This window comes from Aethina tumida, chromosome 1 (genome assembly GCF_024364675.1).
Source record: "Aethina tumida isolate Nest 87 chromosome 1, icAetTumi1.1, whole genome shotgun sequence".
Lineage (NCBI taxonomy): Eukaryota > Metazoa > Arthropoda > Insecta > Coleoptera > Nitidulidae > Aethina > Aethina tumida.
Window position 1 is genome coordinate 71,935,969 of NC_065435.1, and position 20,542 is coordinate 71,956,510.

General features: G+C 33.3%; 1 protein-coding gene across 2 annotated transcripts; it reads right to left on the minus strand.

Moving 5' to 3' along the window:
- Positions 1–633: 633 nt before the first annotated feature.
- LOC109598067 (probable ribonuclease ZC3H12D) lies at positions 634–20,173 on the minus strand. Of its 2 annotated transcripts, none has more exons than XM_049970543.1 (7): positions 19,834–20,173; positions 5,270–5,508; positions 4,959–5,204; positions 3,320–3,588; positions 2,902–3,258; positions 1,812–2,172; positions 634–1,749 (listed from the first exon to the last, which is right to left on the minus strand). In XM_049970543.1, exons 1-7 carry the CDS (start codon positions 20,041–20,043, stop codon positions 1,518–1,520), a joined length of 1,914 nt encoding a protein of 637 aa, XP_049826500.1. In that variant the 5' UTR covers positions 20,044–20,173; the 3' UTR covers positions 634–1,517. The 2 variants fall into 2 exon arrangements, with proteins under 2 accessions (XP_049826500.1, XP_019869434.1); XM_020013875.2 differs by lacking the exon at positions 19,834–20,173 and adding an exon at positions 10,975–11,207.
- Between the last annotated feature and the right edge of the window lie 369 nt (positions 20,174–20,542).

Sequence of the window (20,542 nt, forward strand, 5' to 3'; positions counted from 1 at the left end):
ATTTTACAATAAGACAAAGGAAATCATTAATATTAATTAAAAAAATGTTTTTGAATATTAATAAAAAAATATTTTACAAAATGAGAAAGAACAGTCAAAGTTATTTGTTTCTGTGTTAAAAATTGGCACTACAACAAAATTATTTAAATAAAACTCTCAACTCAAACATTTTATCTGTAATATCAGTATAAACAATCCGACAATTGACAATAAAAAAACTTATCTAAAATGTAAAATGCTTGCTTCCCAGTACAAAACTCCCAAAACTAAATGCATATTAAATTTTTTGACATCTGTTTTGGGAAATTACGGACATAAAATGAGTTTGCAATTTTGGCTTAAGGTCATCCAAAATAACTGTATACCTTAATCAGTACATTGGCAATGAGATGAGTATTTTATTTTTTTGAGTAGTTAACATTAATAATTCCATACATTTTCTAGTGATGGGAAGAATCGAGTACTTATAAAAATCGAATTCTCTACATCTGAGTATTTGTAGGAAACGAATTGCTATCCGAAACCGACTACCGACTATAAAGCAATTCAATGAGGCCACTTCATTGGTATTCGAATGCGGATCGCACTCTAATACATATGTACTCTTATCCATAAACATGACAGATGTTCGGGTAATCATTCGAGTACTTGGTGTTCGAGTACCAATGTTACGAGTACATTCATGTAGTACTCAACTTTTGAACTCGAGTTCGTCCATCACTAACATTTTCGGTAAGTACCATAATAGTGCAATAATTTGCGCGGGTAAAACGGGTATACTTTTCAAAAATCCTCAACATACTCTACTATAATACAAAAATTGCAACAATTTTACTAGAGATACATAGTATCAACTTATCAATATTAAAATTATTAATCACTAGAGTAAAACCACAATCCTTTAAAAGCATTTTTTACATCCTTCAATATGAAGTTATATGTCTTAATCTGACTTGACACTTCTAATTCTTGCTTGTAAAAACACGCTGCGAAAACCAACTTTCAAAGCTATTACCTGTTACGCTTACGAGTATTCTTAGTACGGCTAAGAATACTGAAGCTGATATGCAATAATAGAAAAGTTCAATTCCTAAGATTTGTCACTCAAAATGGGTAAAACTAATTCAAAAGAGTGTAGCAATGAAAAAATAACGCGTCTATGAAATTATACAGCGGCCGACAATAATAAACATTACCATTGTCCACCAATGTAACCAAACAGTTATTCCAGGAATTGTTTAAATTTGTCCACTCTGTGCCCCGACATATATACATTTACATAGAATTGTATGTACGCTTTTTTCGTTACGGAAACATTTTAAAATCAAGTAAAATATTTACAAAGATAAACCACGTTCAAACCACAATCATGAATGTCAGTCACACGCATACGGAAGATCTGAACAAAGAACAACAAAAACAAATACACGAATCCGTCGCTGCGATCTGAGGGCAAATGCGTAACATCAAACGATCCCCCAAACCACAGCTCACAAAATAGGAGACGGTCGCAAGACCTACGACTTGGGAAACATCGACAGAATGGCCGCGCAAATCTTCTGAGGGTTGGTCTCCTCGGGGTACATCTGCATGGCGGACACCACCTGCTCTTCCGGAAAGATAGCCGCTAGATGATAGTGGAGTTTACGTCGAGCGTCCTCCTGCGACGCGACCGTGGGTGCGCCTTGGCTCCACGGCGGCCACACGTTCAATTGAGGGTCCGAGCAGCTCGAAATCCTCTGCATGTGTCTGAAAAGGCAACCAAAAAATTGTAAAAAATGTCCATGCATTTCGTTCGTTCATTTACTGACCTCGTGTGTTGCGGATGTGCTTGCGGCGGCCACGGTTTGTACGAATCGGGTGCGCTGGCTATTCGTGTGACATGCTGATGCACTTCCCAGTTGGATGAGGCGGCGTGTTGCATGTAAGGCGGTGACATGCCACCTTGGACCGCCGCACCTTGTTGCGGACCAAGAGGCCCGTACCGCCTCATCAGTCGAACGTCGGCGCCCGGATTGAGCGTGAGCTGACGTTGCAATTTGCGGTGGAGGTTTTCTTGTGGTGCGGGCGTCGGTTGGTAAACAGAACCACCCACATTATCCACGCTTCGACTTTTGGAGACGACGGCGTGGTGCGCTTCTTTCGGTGGCGGCACGTTCGAACGCGTCCGACCTATAACAACTTGATATTAATAATTTGTGTCAAGTGGGCAAATTATGGAGGTAGTCAACCATATTTCTGAACTTAATAATCGAATAGGTGTATAAAAAATTGTTATTAAATAGTCCTGAAAAACATATTACATTCTACAGGATGATCCATATAACTAATTAATTCATTTTATAGAGAACTAAAGGTGATATCAACGAAAATTTGATTGCAGCCCGTTCAACCGAAGGTGACCTTAACTTTCTTTCAATATAATTCTAATCTAATTTGTCTGCAGAGGCTTTGGATTTAGAATTTTGGATAATACGTATTAAAAACATTATAAATACGAAGTTTCTTGTCTGAACAAGCAAATATTCCATACTCACTTTAACGTTCTTTTTTGATTGAAACCCTTACGTTCAACTCGTAAAAATATTGTGCATCTCTGTGGTCCGAAATTACAAAATCAGAGCACTCAAATGATGAAGGTATTCCGCCCTCAGTTTAAAAGATAATAAGTAAAAACAATTATATGAAAATATAGTAGACTAAAAAACATATTATTTAGATAATAAGTTCAGTCAATTTGATGTTATCGAATTTTATCTGCTTCAATATAGTAAGAAGCCTATAAAAATATAGAAAATGTTCTTAAAATAAATAATGAAATGACACTAAATAAATTGATTATGCACTTTTTTTCAGGGCAACATTCATTAATACAATACAAAGTATAGTACAATTTCTTACCTAAAGGCTGTTTCCTGAGATCCCCTTCCCTGGCCTGCATGTGCCTCTGCGCATGCTCACTGAGCCTTTCGGTCACACTCTTGTGAGGTAGCGGCCCCCGTTCGGGGTGATGGTACTTGCACTTATTGCCATAAGTGCATTTCTTCCCGTAAGGACAAGGCGGCGGAGGATCGCCTTTGCGCGGTTGCGCCCTCAGGAAGTTGTCGAGGGTGGGACCAGACCGTCCTAGCGGATCGTCCGGCGGCATGAAGACGTCGTTCACAAACGAATACATGAGTACGCGCTCCTCCACGATCTTGCGGAACTCCGCATTCTCCTGGCACAAGTCGCGATAGTTATCGTTACTGACCACAATCCCTGGAATCATCAAATCAACGATTCAACTTCATTTCCGAGTGGTGCAGAAATGACTACTCACCGTCTGATTCGGCTGCCCATTTGAGGATATAGCGATCGTCGTAGCAGGTCATCCGTTTGCCGACAACGACCCGCGATGGTGTAAACACCAGAATCTTGTCGCGTTCGAGCTCTGCCAGGATGTCCTGGTCCCTGATTGGGTTGTCGAGCCGCGGAGCCTCTTTCCGCCACTTCGGCACGAACACCTTTATGTCCTTGTGGCCGCGCGACCTGAACCAGTCCACGCAAATCTGGATGCCCTGACAGGAAAATACTTCCTTGTTTCCGTGACTGAAATAATAATCATTACGATTGATTAAATACAAATACGTGTTAGTTAATTAAAACACGACAAAAAAATTATATCTTGTTTCTATCGATAATTGACCTGAATATTTTTATTACTGCAGAAATAAAATAGAGAACACTTTCATCTAATTTTCTAGAAATTTTAACGACACTTTTAATGAGGCTATTAATTATGGATTAGAAACCGCAAAAGTTTTCTGGGAAATATGCTATGGTTTATTAAAAATTAAATGAATGGAGATGAAATGCAAAACAATGTGTCAATATCACTCTATAATTAACCGTTGCATAAACACAAACAAACTACGTGTGAAAAATGCATTGCGATCCAGAAAACGAAAGCAAGTAAACACAAATAAATTCCACAGGATCAACCGAAACAAGTTAACCACAACGATTTAACATTTACACGGACCAGGTCATTAATAATTTGAAATAACTTTATTCAAAATATTTACACTAAGAGTTATTCAAATAAAATTACATAAATAGATTTGTTTACAATCCATTAGTGAAAAGTGTCATGTTCGTGGATTTATCAGTGACGTTGATCGTAACAAATGGTTAAACCAAATTGATATATACTGTTTATTTACAATCTAAGCTAAAACAATAAAACAACTAAACTAAACAGGTAATAAGTTTAATCGGTTATGATGTAAATTTACGGATGTTAATAAGTTAAGCAGATGATTCAGGGCAGATTATAATCTGTGTTGATAATAATTACATCGATACCAGTCTATAAAATGCGTGTTTATGATGTAGTTTAATTTTTTACAAATTATGTAGTCAAGGAACTGAGAAAACAATAAACCCGTGTTTTATAATCTTTTTATTAGTAATTAATGAAACAGGTGATGTAAGTTGTTCTGGAATTAGTGTTTAGATGTTTTATTTTACTTGTGAAATAGGTATTAATTCATATATTGATTTAATTCCTTTATTTTATTTTTTACTACATTTTAGATCAAGTTTTTTATCTATTATTCTAATCAATTCTCAGAGACATGTTTATTTCAAAAATGTGGATGTTGTATTTAATAGGCATGAAAATGTACAATGCATAACTTGAAATGTGCTAAATAATATTACATTTTTCACTTTAAAATTTTAGAAAGGAAATATTACACATAAATCCAATAACTGTAAAAAAAACATGTACATAAATATTTATCTCAAACTAGATATAATAGCAATAGATTACTTCCTTGTTAGTTACAAGGAGATTGATTAATTTATTACAATATAAATTACAATAATAAAATATCACCTTTCAATGCAATTACTCAACATATTGACTACATTTGGTCGATAGACCAGCACAAATTCGATAAAAAGGAATCAATTACCTCATCGCCACGTTGCTGCCGTCTATCACAATGGGCCTGAGTTGCACGAGACCCTCCAGTTCCGCCTGGAGCTCCGCGACATCGGCCGGGCTTTCGGACGGGCTGCTGTCACACGAGGCGCCCCGCTGAGCGCCCAGCTTAATCAGTTCCGCCAGCAGCTCGTTCTGTTCCGGCGACTGGCCCAGTTTCTGCAGCGCCGTCTGCACCAGCTTCTCCGTGTAGCCCAGCTTCAATGCGAACTCCACCCTTTAAGAGAGAAGAAACGGAACGATTACAACAACCGACGTCAAAAGTTGTGGAAACCGTGTTACCTGGCCGTATACCCGGGGGAGGCGTCCGCCGTGGTGGCGGCGACCATCGGAGCGAGCGGTGACGATTGAACGTAGTCGACGTACTCGGCAGCCAGGGTGTCGCTGGTGGTGCGCGAGACATCCTGGTGGCGGGGTCCGTCCGCCTCGCAGTCGCTGTCGTAGCTCGAGTCCTCGCCGCCGCCGCCACCACCGCTACCGCCCCTCAGACATCCCTCCCCGCATATGTCCTCTACATATTTCTGAAAAAAGAACGAACAATTAATAATTATTCGTGAGAGCGAACCGCGATATCCTGAAAGGCGAGAACGCAACGGTCGACGGGTGCAAATCATTTCACCGCCGCCGCGTACCGATGATTTATGATCTGTAAATTTGCGGCGGTGAAGTTATTAATTGCCACACGATCGGCGATTGTTGCACACGGACCGGCCTCCTCAGACAGGATGTAGGAGAGCGATAATCGACGCTCCCGGTTGTTCGGTAGGTGGTTCACACGGTGAAACGGTTAGACAAGTCTCGCAAATAGACGGAATTCCGCGAAACTGACTGTGACTTAATTGAGACGTGACCAGGTGATGTATGATAAAATCTAATGCGTAATTATCGCCTTTACCAATAATTTACTATTATAACTTAACACAACACAACAAGTACAACACTAGCAGGTAGTTATCATGGATAAGGAAATTAAAACAGACAGATATTTCAAAGAATAAAATCACAATAATTTTGATAACCTAATGACTTATTTCGTATAAAGACCTTGCTACCTTCTAAAGCAATTTTTAATGTCATATTTAAGATGTAAAAAACACTCACCGCAACATTTATATAAACTGTTGTTTTCTATATCAATCGGTCTATTATAATATTTCTTATAGACAAAATAAAAAATTATTAAAGCATTTTTATGAAGAAAAAATTAACTTTTCATAAAGAAAATTAACAATAAATATATATAATAATATATTAATATATCTGTGACAGAATTAAGTCACATATTCATATCAATTTATTCCTTCTGGTAAAGTAAACCAAGGAATAAATTTTTAAAAATATCTGCAAATATCAGATAATGTCTTAACACATTGGTTTCACAATTAATTTCAATTATTGCTGCTAAAAAAGGCACAAACTCTGTAATAAAACGTTTTTTAATTTTGTCACAGACTTTAGGGCTACTACCACATTGCCAATCAGCAAGATTTACACCGATATATCGGTTTTGTGTTTATGTCAAAGCACACAATAAATTATGTTCTTCGAGATGTAAAATAAATATGTACATAAATATTTACTATCCAATTTTTTATCGATTTAATAAAGTTTTAAAATTTTATTTTTTTAACCATCAATTGGCTGATGGAAAAGTGACAACATTGACATGGGCTGAAGGAGAAGAATATTTTTTTCCTGAAATTTGATACGTACCCATTTCGAAGAATACTAAATTCAGTGGAGAAATTCAGGCGTATAAATAGATTTTTTAGCAGTTTTAAAATTTGTTTTGGTTATAATTGGAAATGATCACATTCAGACCATAACAAAAACACTTATAGGAAGTGCTACTGGGTAACTCTTTCAACCCACGACGTGGAAAAAAAAATAATTATTTTAACAAACACCTTGTCGATTTGCAACGTAAATATTTATAACTAAAGCAGAAAAAAACCGGCCACATATTTTACAACCACGCACCAAATCACAATGTATGTCAATCCATATTAATGTGTGTCCGTAGTACTTTCAATGATTTTTTTCGCGATTGTGTGGAATAGGAAAAGTAATCGAAAGGGTGTGTACTCACGAATCAATGGTTATTTATAGAATCGATTCGTTCGATGTGGATGACTTGAAATGGTAAAAAAATTGAATAACACATTTCAGCGATTTCAGGAGTGTTTTATGTGCCATTATTGGTCGTTAAAATTATGCGCGGCCGTAAAAACCGATACCATTTCAGGTCGTCATAAATCATGGGATAATTGAATGCACCTTTAATTAATTGTTCCACATTCAATTTGATCTAAATCGTACGGCGCACGTTTATAAATAGACGATTAGCACCTCGCAACATACGACATAGATCAGGAAATCATTGAAAAAATTTGACAGTGCCGTTTCATTGAGGAAAATTTCACATCGCAGACCGAAACCGTCGATGAGATCGTATGTGTAAATGCAAATGAGCCACGACCACCTGGTCAAGAAACTTGAAATCTACGCATCCGTTTCGCGAATTCCCCAAAAACGAGTCTAGACCTTGCACAAAATTGTTAGTAACAAAAAAACAATGACGGCTTACAATGAACCGAACTCCGGAGGAAAATCCAAACCGCGGGCGTCGATTATTAATCGATTCACATGAATTTTACCCCCTTCTTCAATCAAGGTTTTGCGGTGTACACAATAATATTTTTGTGCGAAACTTATCGCCTGTTTATGAATTTCTCTGTGAACATCCGCAAACGGCAATGACGTCAACGAGGACTTTTGATCTTGAGCTGAAACCGATTTGTATAATCGCAAATGGCATTATTCCATTTTAAATGTCACCATTTCATTTGGACGGGACGGGTGACAAAGACACACGAGTCGCATTATTATAAATATCAACTAATTAAAACTGATCGGAATGAATTAATCGAGACGATTGGAGAATTTATGTTTCCTTCGACCACATCTGGATTCGATCGACCGCAGAACAAACAAGTGTGCTAATAGAAATTTTATTTTTCTCCCGCAACTGATAATATCTATGCCGAGCGATAAGTTTAATAACGGCAATTAATAAATAAATCTTCGTCGTGGACATTATTTACCGAAGCCGGAACTAATTATTCCGTGCCATTTGCGGCGCATCCTGCGGACAGTTTCTCACAAACCTAACAAAATTCGACGTTTGGACAATTGCACGCACTTAATTAGCCACGATAGATCGTTACGAACGATCAAGGAATAAATAGTTGATCAATGAATCAACTACGCAATGACATGGCACGTTTGCGTTTAGCAATTGTGTTCATTTTTCCGTGCACGTGCGGTTATTTACGAAAAAATGTAACGCGAAATATCCTGGTTGCCAAAAGTGAATGGTGTTGTCGGTAATTTGAAACGTGCTCGAACTTTATGAATTTATTTTTAATTGTAAATTATAATTTATTATTAGACAAGAATTAAAATTACTTCTATATACAATATTATTTACTATTATTAATAATTACTATACAGATAATATTATTTTATCTGTATATGTAACAAGTTTTAAAAAATAAAAATAAATTTAATTAAACTTTCTAATTAAAAATATGTTAAAATATTAAAAATGCATGTCTAAATTAAAAAAAAAAAACAATTTTTTTTTAATAAATATTATATTTATTACATACGATGACTGTAGGGTGTCCCAAAATTATTAATGAAAAATAATGCGATTTAATCAAATGTGTCTGATTCAAAAGTAAATAATATTCGAAATAAAAGTTGCCAAATTTAAAATATTAGTTTCTGTTTAATAATGATTTTAATGGTTAGTTTGTTGAAAATCAAGAGGGCACCTCCTACAATACCTAAACCCTTTATAACTTGTTCATTTCTAAGTATGTCTTGTGAATAAACCAGGAAATAAAAAAATATGGTTTGTGTATGTGTGTCAAAATCTAATTTATTAATTTGAAAACTTATATTTTGCTTATTATTTTGTAACAGGTTAATTTCTTAGTTTAATAAAATTGTTTTAATCTAATTTTGTTCAGTTTGACAACTTGTATCTTAGTTATCATTAACTATTGAGTAACACAAAATTTGGTTAAATCGGAATACGGATACAGTAACTTAGTTATGGGACACTCTGTATGTTTAGTTTTAAACATAATTAAAATTTAGTGGTTGGAAATCGACTTATTGAGACTTCAAATTGGAACAGGTGGTCAAACAATGAAGGCTTGTTTGAAATAACTCAGAACTATTAATCGAATAAATATAAAAAAGTATTAATAATAAAAGTAGTGGATAATATTTTTCTAAATTTCTAAAATGGCAATTGGGGACTAATTTGACTGACTTATCAGAAAAATATTTTTCTTTCTAACATAATTTGCCAATTGAAGGTACATTTTAGGTATGTGAATATTTATCTTTTTAAACAATTTCAATACTTGTCATATTTTCATTATATTGTCGCATCTCTTAATTTAAATTGATGATTACATGTTAAACAATGAATATGTACAACTTACATACTGCAACTGTAATTTGAGTGAACTGAATTTTTTAATTTTTTTATATTTTTTTACATGAGCCACCCGAAAGACTAATATGGCCACTATAAAATTGACAAATTTTTTGATGTTAATTTTTTTGTTTATCAAAAACTTTCACGAAGATATAAGCCATTCAAAATTAACACTTAAATGTCAATGCCTGAACACAGTCAACAAAATCCATCGAACACCAGAATTATGGATTCTCTCACAAAATTCGACGATGTAACTCAATGTCAAATATTTTATTCGAATTAACAAGACATTCGAGTTATCAAGTAGAAATTACACGAAATTCTTACTCTTAACGGTATTTCCAACCAATTTTATTTGAGATATCAAAACCTCAAGTAAGTTATCAAATCCATTTTTTAATAATTCTAATTTTATCTGATTAAATAAAATTGATATTGAAAATTACTCTTAATTATCCGTTTTTTCCTTTTTTATTCAAATTTTAATTTTGGGGAAAATAGTCTAGTGTCAAAGTATTAAATATTTTAATTTATTGACATAAAAAAGTTCTAGAAATTATTTTATACAATATAATTTGATCCGATGCAGAACTAATCTTAATTTTCCAGTCGTTTTAAGTTAACTTAATATGCAAAATTGCCACTATACCATTTCATTTTAAAAATAATAAATTTTAATTTATCAAATAAAAAAAGTAGTCAATTTATTTGCATGCTACTGCTACGTCACTAGTTTGTATGTTTACATAAATATATGAAAAATCAAATTTTCGTTCCATGATAATTTTAATTGACGATTACCTTATAAATTTTAGATGATTTCCGTATTATTAAATGTAAATTCCAAAAACTGGTTTCTCAATTTCACGTACAATTTGTTTCCTATATAATTTGTGGAATTTTTATAAATTTAAATTATTGGTAATTAACAATTAATTAATTAATTAATTACTTTTTTATATTTTATTCCAATAAATTCGTAATTTTTGTTTTTTCATTAGGCAAAAAGAGTTAATTAAGTATTTGAAATTGCATTTTTCTATCGAAGAACATAACAAAGAAAACAGGATGTAATTTTGAAAATAAAGATAAATTTAACCCCGGCGAAAAACACCAGATGATAAAACGTTCATCGAAAACATCCGTCAACATAACAGATTTATAATATTATTAATACACGCGTTGGAGCAATCGATTTGTATAAAATTTCACTGTTTATTTACGTACCAGGATGTGGCGTTTCGTCAAAGAAAGGTTATCAACGTATACGAAATACCCAATTGCGAGAGAGTTCCGGTTTACTTGTGTCCACGATTCGTTTTCTATAACAGCTCACCTTCACCACTGCGTTTTCTATTTATAAAATTTTCGGTCCGCTGCCAGCCGTTTCCTATCGTACAACATATTTTTGCGAGCCGTGCGATAAATGAAAAAATTAAAAAAATAAAAATAAAAATAAAAGCGGTACCTTGATAGTAACTGTCATATCTCAGTGTGTAATTAATCCGCACGTGCCGTTAGAACCTGGCATCCTGGTCCATCGAACAAAACCCACAGACACAAACGACGAGACAAACGGACAATGGCACAATTCACTCTCGCAAGACGGATGCGGTCCGGTTTTTTCGGGCACACACACACACACGAAAAATTCACGCGGCTCGTCGTCCGTCCGACCAGCGACTTTCGTTGTGTACGTCCGTGTGTAGGAATGTGCATGAATGGACCCGCGGGCCGCGGGTCCGAGTTGCTGGTGCAGACCAGCGCGCGGCGACGTTGCCGACGGATTTCGGGTTTTGATAACGAGGCCGGACGATTAATAAATTACTCGGAAAATTTTCGAAAAAACGCCTGGAATTTTACTGGCGAACTGCAATCGTATACGATGCTACACACAGATAATATTGAAAGTCTTTTGAGATACGTGACTACTTTGTATAAAATTGCTTAAGCCAATTGATATCTTCAAAATTTATCTAATACATTACCAAAACATTTGAGTTGTGACTAGTAAACTCTGGCAAAAATGATTTTGCTAAAATGCCTAAAAACGGATGTGTGTGGCTGCAAATAAAATTTTATCATAATAATCAATTTTATTCTAAAAGGTTCTTTATGAAAATTTCTGCTTCCCAAAAAATGCATTTATCAAAAAAATAAATGAAACGACATTATTCATCATTTTAAGTAAAATTACTATAAAATATAAAATTTAATAATTTAATTTAAGTTTATAGAAACGTGAAGAATTGTGAAATTGGAGGAAATATCATACGTATTATTAGTAAAATTAAGAAATTGTTAAATTTGTATTTAGGCTTTATTTTAGGGAATATATTTATTGTATATCCTTCAAAATAATAGATGATAATATTTCTCTCTAATAGCATTTTTAATTTTTCTTAATTTATTAACATCTTGTTAAGTTAAAATATTCAAAAATAATTATATGTTAACTTGGACAAACTAATTTTATATAATAATATATTGATATTTGTGTGTAAGGAAAAACTAAGATGAAACTTTTTAATTATTGACTTTTAACGAACGATAAATTAAAAATTAGATAATAGACAAAAAATATTGCATATTAATAAGTCTACAACAGAATTAGAGGAAATTAAATACAACATTTTTCTAATGAAATGATGTGTTTTGATCACTCAAGTAAATCATAGAAAATATATAAAAAATATCTGAAACAACGACTTTTTTAAATTGATTGTATGTTTTGTGGTTTCAAATAGTAAATATTTTTTTAATTATCCATTTTATTTATTCTTTATGAAATTCCACTTGTAAAATAAGTTTACCAAAGAAAAAGTTAGATTAAATGTATAAATTGTATACTTATTATTTTAAGTAAGATTACTATAAAACAAAATATAACAAAACTTATGAAAATTTGGTAAATTGTGAAGTTAGAGGAAACTACTTAAAATAACTATCGTTTTAACTTTATTGTTAGTTTTTTTTAATATTAAATTTTGCATTTAGTGTTTGTTTTAGATTAATAATTTTGTTTTCGTTGTATTTTGCTGATTAATATTTGATTATAATAGTATATTTAAATATTCTTAATTTATTAACACCTTGTTTAGTTAAAAAATTTAAAAATAATCAAAACAATTATTTATTTTAATTAATTATATTTTGATAATCAATTGACTAAATCATTGAAAAAATATCTGACAATATCAGATATTGATTTGAGGCATTAGTTTTTACAGTTAGAAGTGCTTGTATGTTTTGTTTACTTTAGAATCAAATTAATTGTCAGAATTAAAGCGTTTCATCACCATCTAATATTCTCAGAAATTTTATCAAAGTTAAATTACTTGATTCAAATTTTCTCATTTTAACTGTTGAATTAGGGGCGTTCCCACCTTAAATAGGCCACACTGTATAATAAAATAGCAAATCTTCTTTTATGTTTTAAATTGTCACATTAAAATCATCCTATTGTTTAATATTTAGTAATAAAACACACTCCTTAAATCCTTTAAGTTAAGTTAATCTCCTAGAAAAATAATAATCATAATCGTCATGTTATTACTCATCTTCATGTTTCTAGAAAACTATAATCTTCAGTGAAACCACAGTTCATTTATTTAATTTTAGTAATGCGATATTTTAAATAATAAAATGTGTACATTATCTTCGAATCGAAAAATAATAAAATAATCACTCGAAACAAACAAATCAAACCGATCGAACGAAAATGTTAAAAAGCAGGTGAAAAATCTCGAGCGACGGCAACGGTGTTTCGAAACCGGACCTAGATTCGGAACGGACGGACAGAAGAGGTTACACCGGAGCCAAGTGAAAGAGAGAGGGTCGGACGGGCACGCAGCGCTTGAAGAAAGCGGAGAAAAGGGCATCAAACCGGTGGCCGTTTAATTTATTAAATTTAACTCCGCAGAGCACACGAAGGAACCAAAAAGTTGGACGAATGTTTCGTAAATTTTTGCCGATGACGTTAATCGCCGCACAACGAAACGTATTTACGTCAGAAGTTAATGAATCAGTAGCTGGACAATTGGAAAAAATCTCGTCACCTGTAATGTTTACAAACAAGCCCGTGTCTGCGTGAATGCGAACTATTTTTAGAAACTGCCGGATTTTTCCACTTTCGGAACCGTAAATTAAAATTCACGTGCACGCCGTTTGATAGCCGTTCTGCCGAAGAAAAAGTTCTTGGATCCTGAATTGTAAATTGGTCGACCGGTTTCAACCGACTTCGATTGACAAACGTACAAAATCGTCTCTGGACAGTCGCAATCTCTTTCTATATTTATTTTTCGCTAGCGAAACTGCTCTTCTTCATCTGCTTGTCCGTTCCTGAGTTTCTACCAAGCGATTGCCTTGAAGGATTTTTATTCAGTTGTGAAACACACCTGTTCCTTTTGTTAGCATTTGAATCGTTCAAATTAGGTGTGTGCACACCGAAATGGTCTTGGTCTGGTGAAATTTGGTCGCCAGTGTCAAGAGATTTGATTTTTTGTTCGTTACCAAAAACGGTCGTAAGCCCAACAATGATTTCTAACTCGAATCCTTCCTTGTCGTCGATCTTTTATCGAGCCGCCATCTCTAAATATGGCATAAACAGGTACGGTACTACTTACTTACTAACATAATTACAGTTCCGTGATCGACGGCCAAATCCTCGAATTCCAAAGATTTAGAGATCAACTCGCCTACGTTTGATATTTAATCAAATCGAAATTATTGCCGTAACTGGGACACCTGTCTAGTCGCTATAAAAAACTACTAAGCGTGTAAATGTCGCGGATATTTGATAAAATTGAATGCCACCAGTGAAAATCGAATCGGGTCGACCCACGAACGCAAGAATTGCTGTTCTACACACACGAAAAGTCCAGTGTCCCTGGATCAGAAGATGTGTAGTGGCTATAAATAGAAGGTTAATTAAGTATGCCGTATTTTATTGATAGAAATTTATGAAGCCACTACATAAATTTTCGATATTTGACATTTAACAGTGTCGAGGATTCACTCATTTTTAAAAATAAAAAAAACACCTTACGTGGAAACCATTGAAGAATGAAACGAGACGGATGTAAAATGTTGCAAGATAATTATTGTTGTTTAGCTAATCGTTAATTAACACTTGCACAATAATAATTGTGATTATTATTATTTTGAATGAAATATGAATTGCCAGCAAACTATTCAAACTATTCGCCTTTATGTTGTTTTATTCGTTTATTCGCAGGAATTATTAATATGCATCCATAAATCCGCTACCGTAATTGCTGGTTTTTCCGGATTTCTGCGCCGTTCAAACACCTGCATTTTTTACGCCAATTTGTTTGTTTTTTTTTCTAAGGAAAGTATTGGTAAATCCCCAAACAATAAACGCAATTGATCGACAGCATCCAGTCTTTTGTTCGACGCTTACATAACCGGCAATCGCTTCTTGTGTTTAAATACATGAAGTTAATCCAATCCAAAAACTGATGCTCTAAAGCGATATCAAATCCTTGATGCGACAACAGTTTTTACGTATCCTCGTCTCGGTTTGGTTCACCGACCCAGTCGCTAATTGTAATCCTGCGCCTCTGTTCGCTGCTAACTAACCGACGCACAGTAACAAATGTTCTGCATTATCTCCTCTTAACATCTTTGTCTTTGACACATAACAAATAAGCATTGTGTTTCAAAGAATTACAAGCGGCCAATATTTATTGGAAACAACGAAATGACGCAGTAGAAGTTTATGTATCTGAATGAATAACACAAAGTACCAATATAAAACTTTTTATTTTTTGATAAAAATTAAAATATAAAACATTAATATTAAGTTTGCGAATTTCCTCAGTTTACCACTATTATCTTCATATGACAATATTGAAATTTGAGGATTTGAAAATTGACAATTTTGATCAACGTCCGTTAATATAGCAACAATTAATGTCCCTTTAAAATGAATAATTCTGTATATTATTAATATAAGTATATACAGTGAGGTCAAAGATGTTAGCCAGCTCTACCTGCAAGTTTAAATGTCATTCTAATATTCCAATTTTAATTTACAATATTAAATTTTAATTAAAAAATTCAATTTTTTAATATATTTATATAATATATATTCTAATTCTTATTCTAATATTTCAGTTATCATTAATTTTATCAAATATTTTAATATTGATCTTCTGGTCGACTTATGCTTTATCACGTAACAAATAAGTAATACGTTTCAAAGTTTAATTTCTAATCTTTTATTTGTAATTATACTATTAAATTTTAATTCCAATAGTAACATTTTAATTTTAATTACATATTTCAAATTTAATTGTAGAATATACTTTAGATTAGATTAAAATATCCTTATTAGAATTGAAATTAGAATATTAAAAAAAAAATAACTTAATTGCAATAGATACAATATTTCATTGTCTATAAAATATTTTAAAAATACTCCAATTTTTCATACTGAATTTGAATTTGAATTTGAATTCTGAAAAATATTCAAATCGCAAAAATCGTATCTTTTTTCTTTAAAAGAAAGAACATCGTCCACATTCCAGAAAATAATCATCTCGCGTGAATAACGCTTTAAGCGTTAACGACGAAGACATTGAATCGTCAGGTGAAATGATCGTATCTTTCCCCACTGTGTGGATGTACTGTTCGACCCGGATCTCCTACTGACGTCACGAGGACACCGCTCTCCGATCGTCGGTAAACACACACACACACACGCCAACAAACACAGAGAAGACCGATTCGTTTTTCTCCTTTTTCGTCGCAACTCTTCAACATCGAGAACAATGGCAGAACTTTTTGGTTACACTCTCAATGAGATTTTGTCCGTCATTCTTTCCAACAAAACCACAAGGTTTAAGCTTAAGGAACCCAACTTATGCATTTATTCATGTGTTTTTATTATTATTGCAAAAGCGGCCGATGAATAATGTGGATGGGTTCTGCTTCGGACGTGCCAATTAAGAGGCGGATGTGTCCGTCGGTCCGCCGGGCGAAAATCTCGTTTCGCGGCCCCGAAACGGGCGAACAGTGAAACCGTGTGGCGCTCGACGGACGCCGCTCGCGGTTTCGGTGTCACGGCGTTCACGACGTACCAGGATCCGCCTCCGGTCCCGGCCACTGGGTCACCTTAGCCCACTGAGACGGCCGCTCCCCGCCGAACCGTCAATTTTCGTCCTGTGCGTCTCATTCAGAGATTCTCGTTTTCGATTAATTTAAATATGCAAAACCGACCGCCGTTTTCCCGTAATGTTCCATCGAAACCGCAGATGCACGCTCCCCGCGACACCCGTACAATACCATAAACAAACCATAAACCAATGGAATTTTACATCGAAGTAAAATGCACATTTAATAGACGAAACCGTTTTCGCCGAGTATTTTTTTTACGTAACACTTTTCCGAGAATCGGCAAAGAACCGCACAAATTGCGGCCGCCGGGTATTCCCCCAAGGTTCCATAATTTGCGTGAGAACTCCTCCTTTATTAATCGTCAGGTTTATATAGTTGTCTTATTTAACGATGGAATTGAATCGTGTTGTTTTGTGTCGAAAACGATATTTTCGCAAAACGGCCGGATCGGTTCCGAAGTGGCGGCTCTTCAGAAATGGTAATGCATACGATTAACAGTGAAAGGTGAACAATTCGAAGGTTAAAATTGTATAAAAAGAAGCATCCTGGTCCACCGTTTGCGTGTTATTTCCTCGTTGTTGCGTCACATTGATCTATTGTCGTTAGAAAGTTCAAAACCAACGACTTTTTGACAAATTTTAACAACAAAATTTAACCAAGTAATAATTCTAAAACATCGTCTACTTAAATTCTACAAATATCTTGTACCGAATTCAAGAATACCGAGTTCCTAACATTTAAATATGAAAGAATATAATTAATACGTTAGATTTTATTTATAATACATAAACATTTAAATGTCACCGTTCAACATCGAATTTGTCACCGGATAATCCAAACTGAAACCTAATGGCATGCAAAAAATTCTGTTAAATTCATTGTTGATGTCCATGACAATTCCCAACCCTAAAGCACCAAAAAACCCCAACGCAATAAATAACGTTAAAAACTTATCTTGTAGTCTCGTGTTTCGAATTTTAATTAATATGTTCAACAATTAATCAAAGCAACTTAAAAAAATATCAAGAAACTAACAGATTGGCAGAATATCGCAATTTGTTTTTCGTATTTCACTCGATATATTATTTCAAGTAAAGTTTAACGAATTATGTAAATAAAAGATTTGAGAATTCCCAAATCTATACATCAACAAAAAATGTCAATGCAAAAATTTATATTGTAATAATTTTGTTGCGAATTTTAATCGACAATTAATTAGTCACCAATAAATTATAGAAATATCTAGAAAATAATCCATTGTTAAAATAACGCAAATTGTTTTACAGCAGTTCATCAATATACAATTCAATACATTACTTCAAGTAAAATTTAAATGACTGTAAAGATAAAATTATCTTAATTCATATTTTAATTGTAAATACATGACATTAAAACATATATTTTAATAGTTCTGCTACGAATTATAATTATTTTTTTCGGCAATTAAACAAAGCAGAGATAATAAATAATAAAAATATATATTTGTTTTAGTGGTGGTATAAATAAAATTTAAACTATTATTGAGATTACAATTTATACAGTGTCCAATTTTAATAAACTTTTTTCAATTGTAAAGCACGTATGTAACATTCATATTTCTGTGGAAAAATTAAAAAAAAATGATTCTTAGGAATTTATTTCTTTATTGGGTTGTCTATAGATTATACTATCAAAAATAGGATAAATCATCTTATTTTTCAAAAACTGGAATATTATACTAATAATACTATACCAATTATATTATACTTACAGTAATGCTCTTAAAACTCATATTTTCGTAAGTGGTAATGATTCGTAACGAATTATATGCGGAAATTATGCTACACTTGGGAAAAATAATCACGTATTTACGAAAAAGGTATAATATGCATTTAATAGAATGATGGTGTGGTGGAAGCAAATAAAATTTGGGTATTAATAGTGTTAGTATAAGTAAATTACTTATTAATATAATATTCCAATATTCTTGAAAAATAAGCCAATTTGTGCTATTTTTGACAGTTTATTATATAGACCACTTAATTAAAAAAAGAATTCCTAAAAAGAATATGAGTGTTAATTTTTCCACAGAATTATGAATATGTGTTTTATGAAATTTGGAATATACCAATTTCCCGGGGTCCTTAAAGTAGTGGTGTAGATTAGATTTTCTATAAAAATTTTGCTGATATGATTTCTTCAATTTTTGATTTTGGGTTAGAAAACGTGATAATTTATCTACATTTATCTAAGTACACATTTTCATTCTTTACAATTGAAAAAAAGTTATCAAAATCAATTGACAAAATATCCCGTTTTGGTGCAGTTAATCAATTCGAAGTTTTAAGGAAAGATCGGAAATTATAAACGAATATTCCTCGAAAATTCCCAACCCTAATCAAAGAAAAAAACACAAAACAAATAAATAACATTAAAAACATATCTTGTAATAATTCTGTTGTGAATTTTAACTGGTTTGTTAGATAATAAATCAAAGCAGCAACAAAAAATATCAAGGAAATAATAGCGGATGGTTTGATTTAGATTTTTTTTCTGAAAATAAGAAATTCATTTGATTTTGGTTTTTAAGGTATCCAAAATATTTCATTTAATAATTTGAGTTCCTAACATGTCGAATATTTTAGATTGCTCGATTACAATATAAGTCATCGAAATATGCATTAATATTTTACTTTTAAAATTTAATAATATCACGTCGCCGGCCACATGAAAAAGTCTAATTATAACATGGTAACATGCCATATTCAGGTATACAACTCATCCAAATCACTACAAATTAATAAAGATTATTCAGTAAAATTGTACTAGTTTATATCCAGTGTGAATAAGTACTTGAGATTTTGTCAGCATGACAACGATAATCTTCTTGTGGTGCGATTCCGATTAATACATTGATAAAAGACAGGCTGGGATAATTCTGATAAAATATTTCTTAATCTTCGTTGTTTAAAACAGTTATTCAAACATAGATAAATCGACATGTGATAGATATGTGGCTTTAAAGAGAATTTTCTCACAGTAAACAATATTTTTTTTTATTAACATAATGAAAATAATGCAACCGCCAGGACTCGAACAAAACAAAAGTAAAAGTCTCGCCCTCAATTTCGCGGATCAGATCCGTGTGCGTTTTGTTTATGGACTCGAAATATCGTCCTAGATTTGCAGTGGCACGAAATCGACTTACCTGCAACCTGCTCAGGAAATCGGGGCTAAGCGATCGTTCGACATCGCCTGGAACGTTGAGCAGGACATCGTACAGGACGAAGCCGTCGCTCTCTTTGCCATGCTCATCTAGATCGGCGGAGAACAGCACGGAAATCCTGTCCAGGTTCTCCTTCAGAATGTGCGAACATCCCGATTTTATTTTGACTGTGCCGACGACCTTCTTCGACATGTTTTCTATTACCCATGCTTACATGCTGGACGACGCGGCGACTGTTGGCACGGTTGCGGTCACGCTTTAATTTTTTCGTTTTTCGAATTATTTATTTTCCGAGGTAGCTGTGACATTTCATTGACGGCGACATTTTCAACGACTGATCGCAGCGCCTACGTCAAAATGAAATTGCGGACAAATCCGCAACTATTTGTTCACTATTACGAGGGTACAATCAAATACGTAATAGATCTAAGTATTTTGGTACAAGACTATGTTCTGTTTCTAATCATAAAGAGTAATTAATTGCTACAAAATAAAGTTCTCAATTTGTAGTATATTTATCAGTTTTAAGGTGTTTATTTCTTTTTATTTCCATCTTATTTCTGAATATTAGAGTAATTTTATCAATTATGTTTTTATTATTTTATCTAGTTGAATACTTATAAAAATATTCCACCATTTTTTTGGTATTAAGTAAAGCATTATTAATTTTAAAATGTTTATTTAATTTTTC

Excerpts from the sequence above, each read along its gene's own strand:
- LOC109598067 (XM_049970543.1), bottom strand. The coding sequence starts at position 20,043 with ATGTCGAAGAAGGTCGTCGGCACAGTCAAAATAAAATCGGGATGTTCG. Across the intron at positions 3,259-3,319 it reads ATGGGCAGCCGAATCAGACG|GGATTGTGGTCAGTAACGAT; the intron begins GTGAGTAGTCAT and ends TGATGATTCCAG. Across the intron at positions 1,750-1,811 it reads GCACATCCGCAACACACGAG|ACACATGCAGAGGATTTCGA; the intron begins GTCAGTAAATGA and ends TTGCCTTTTCAG.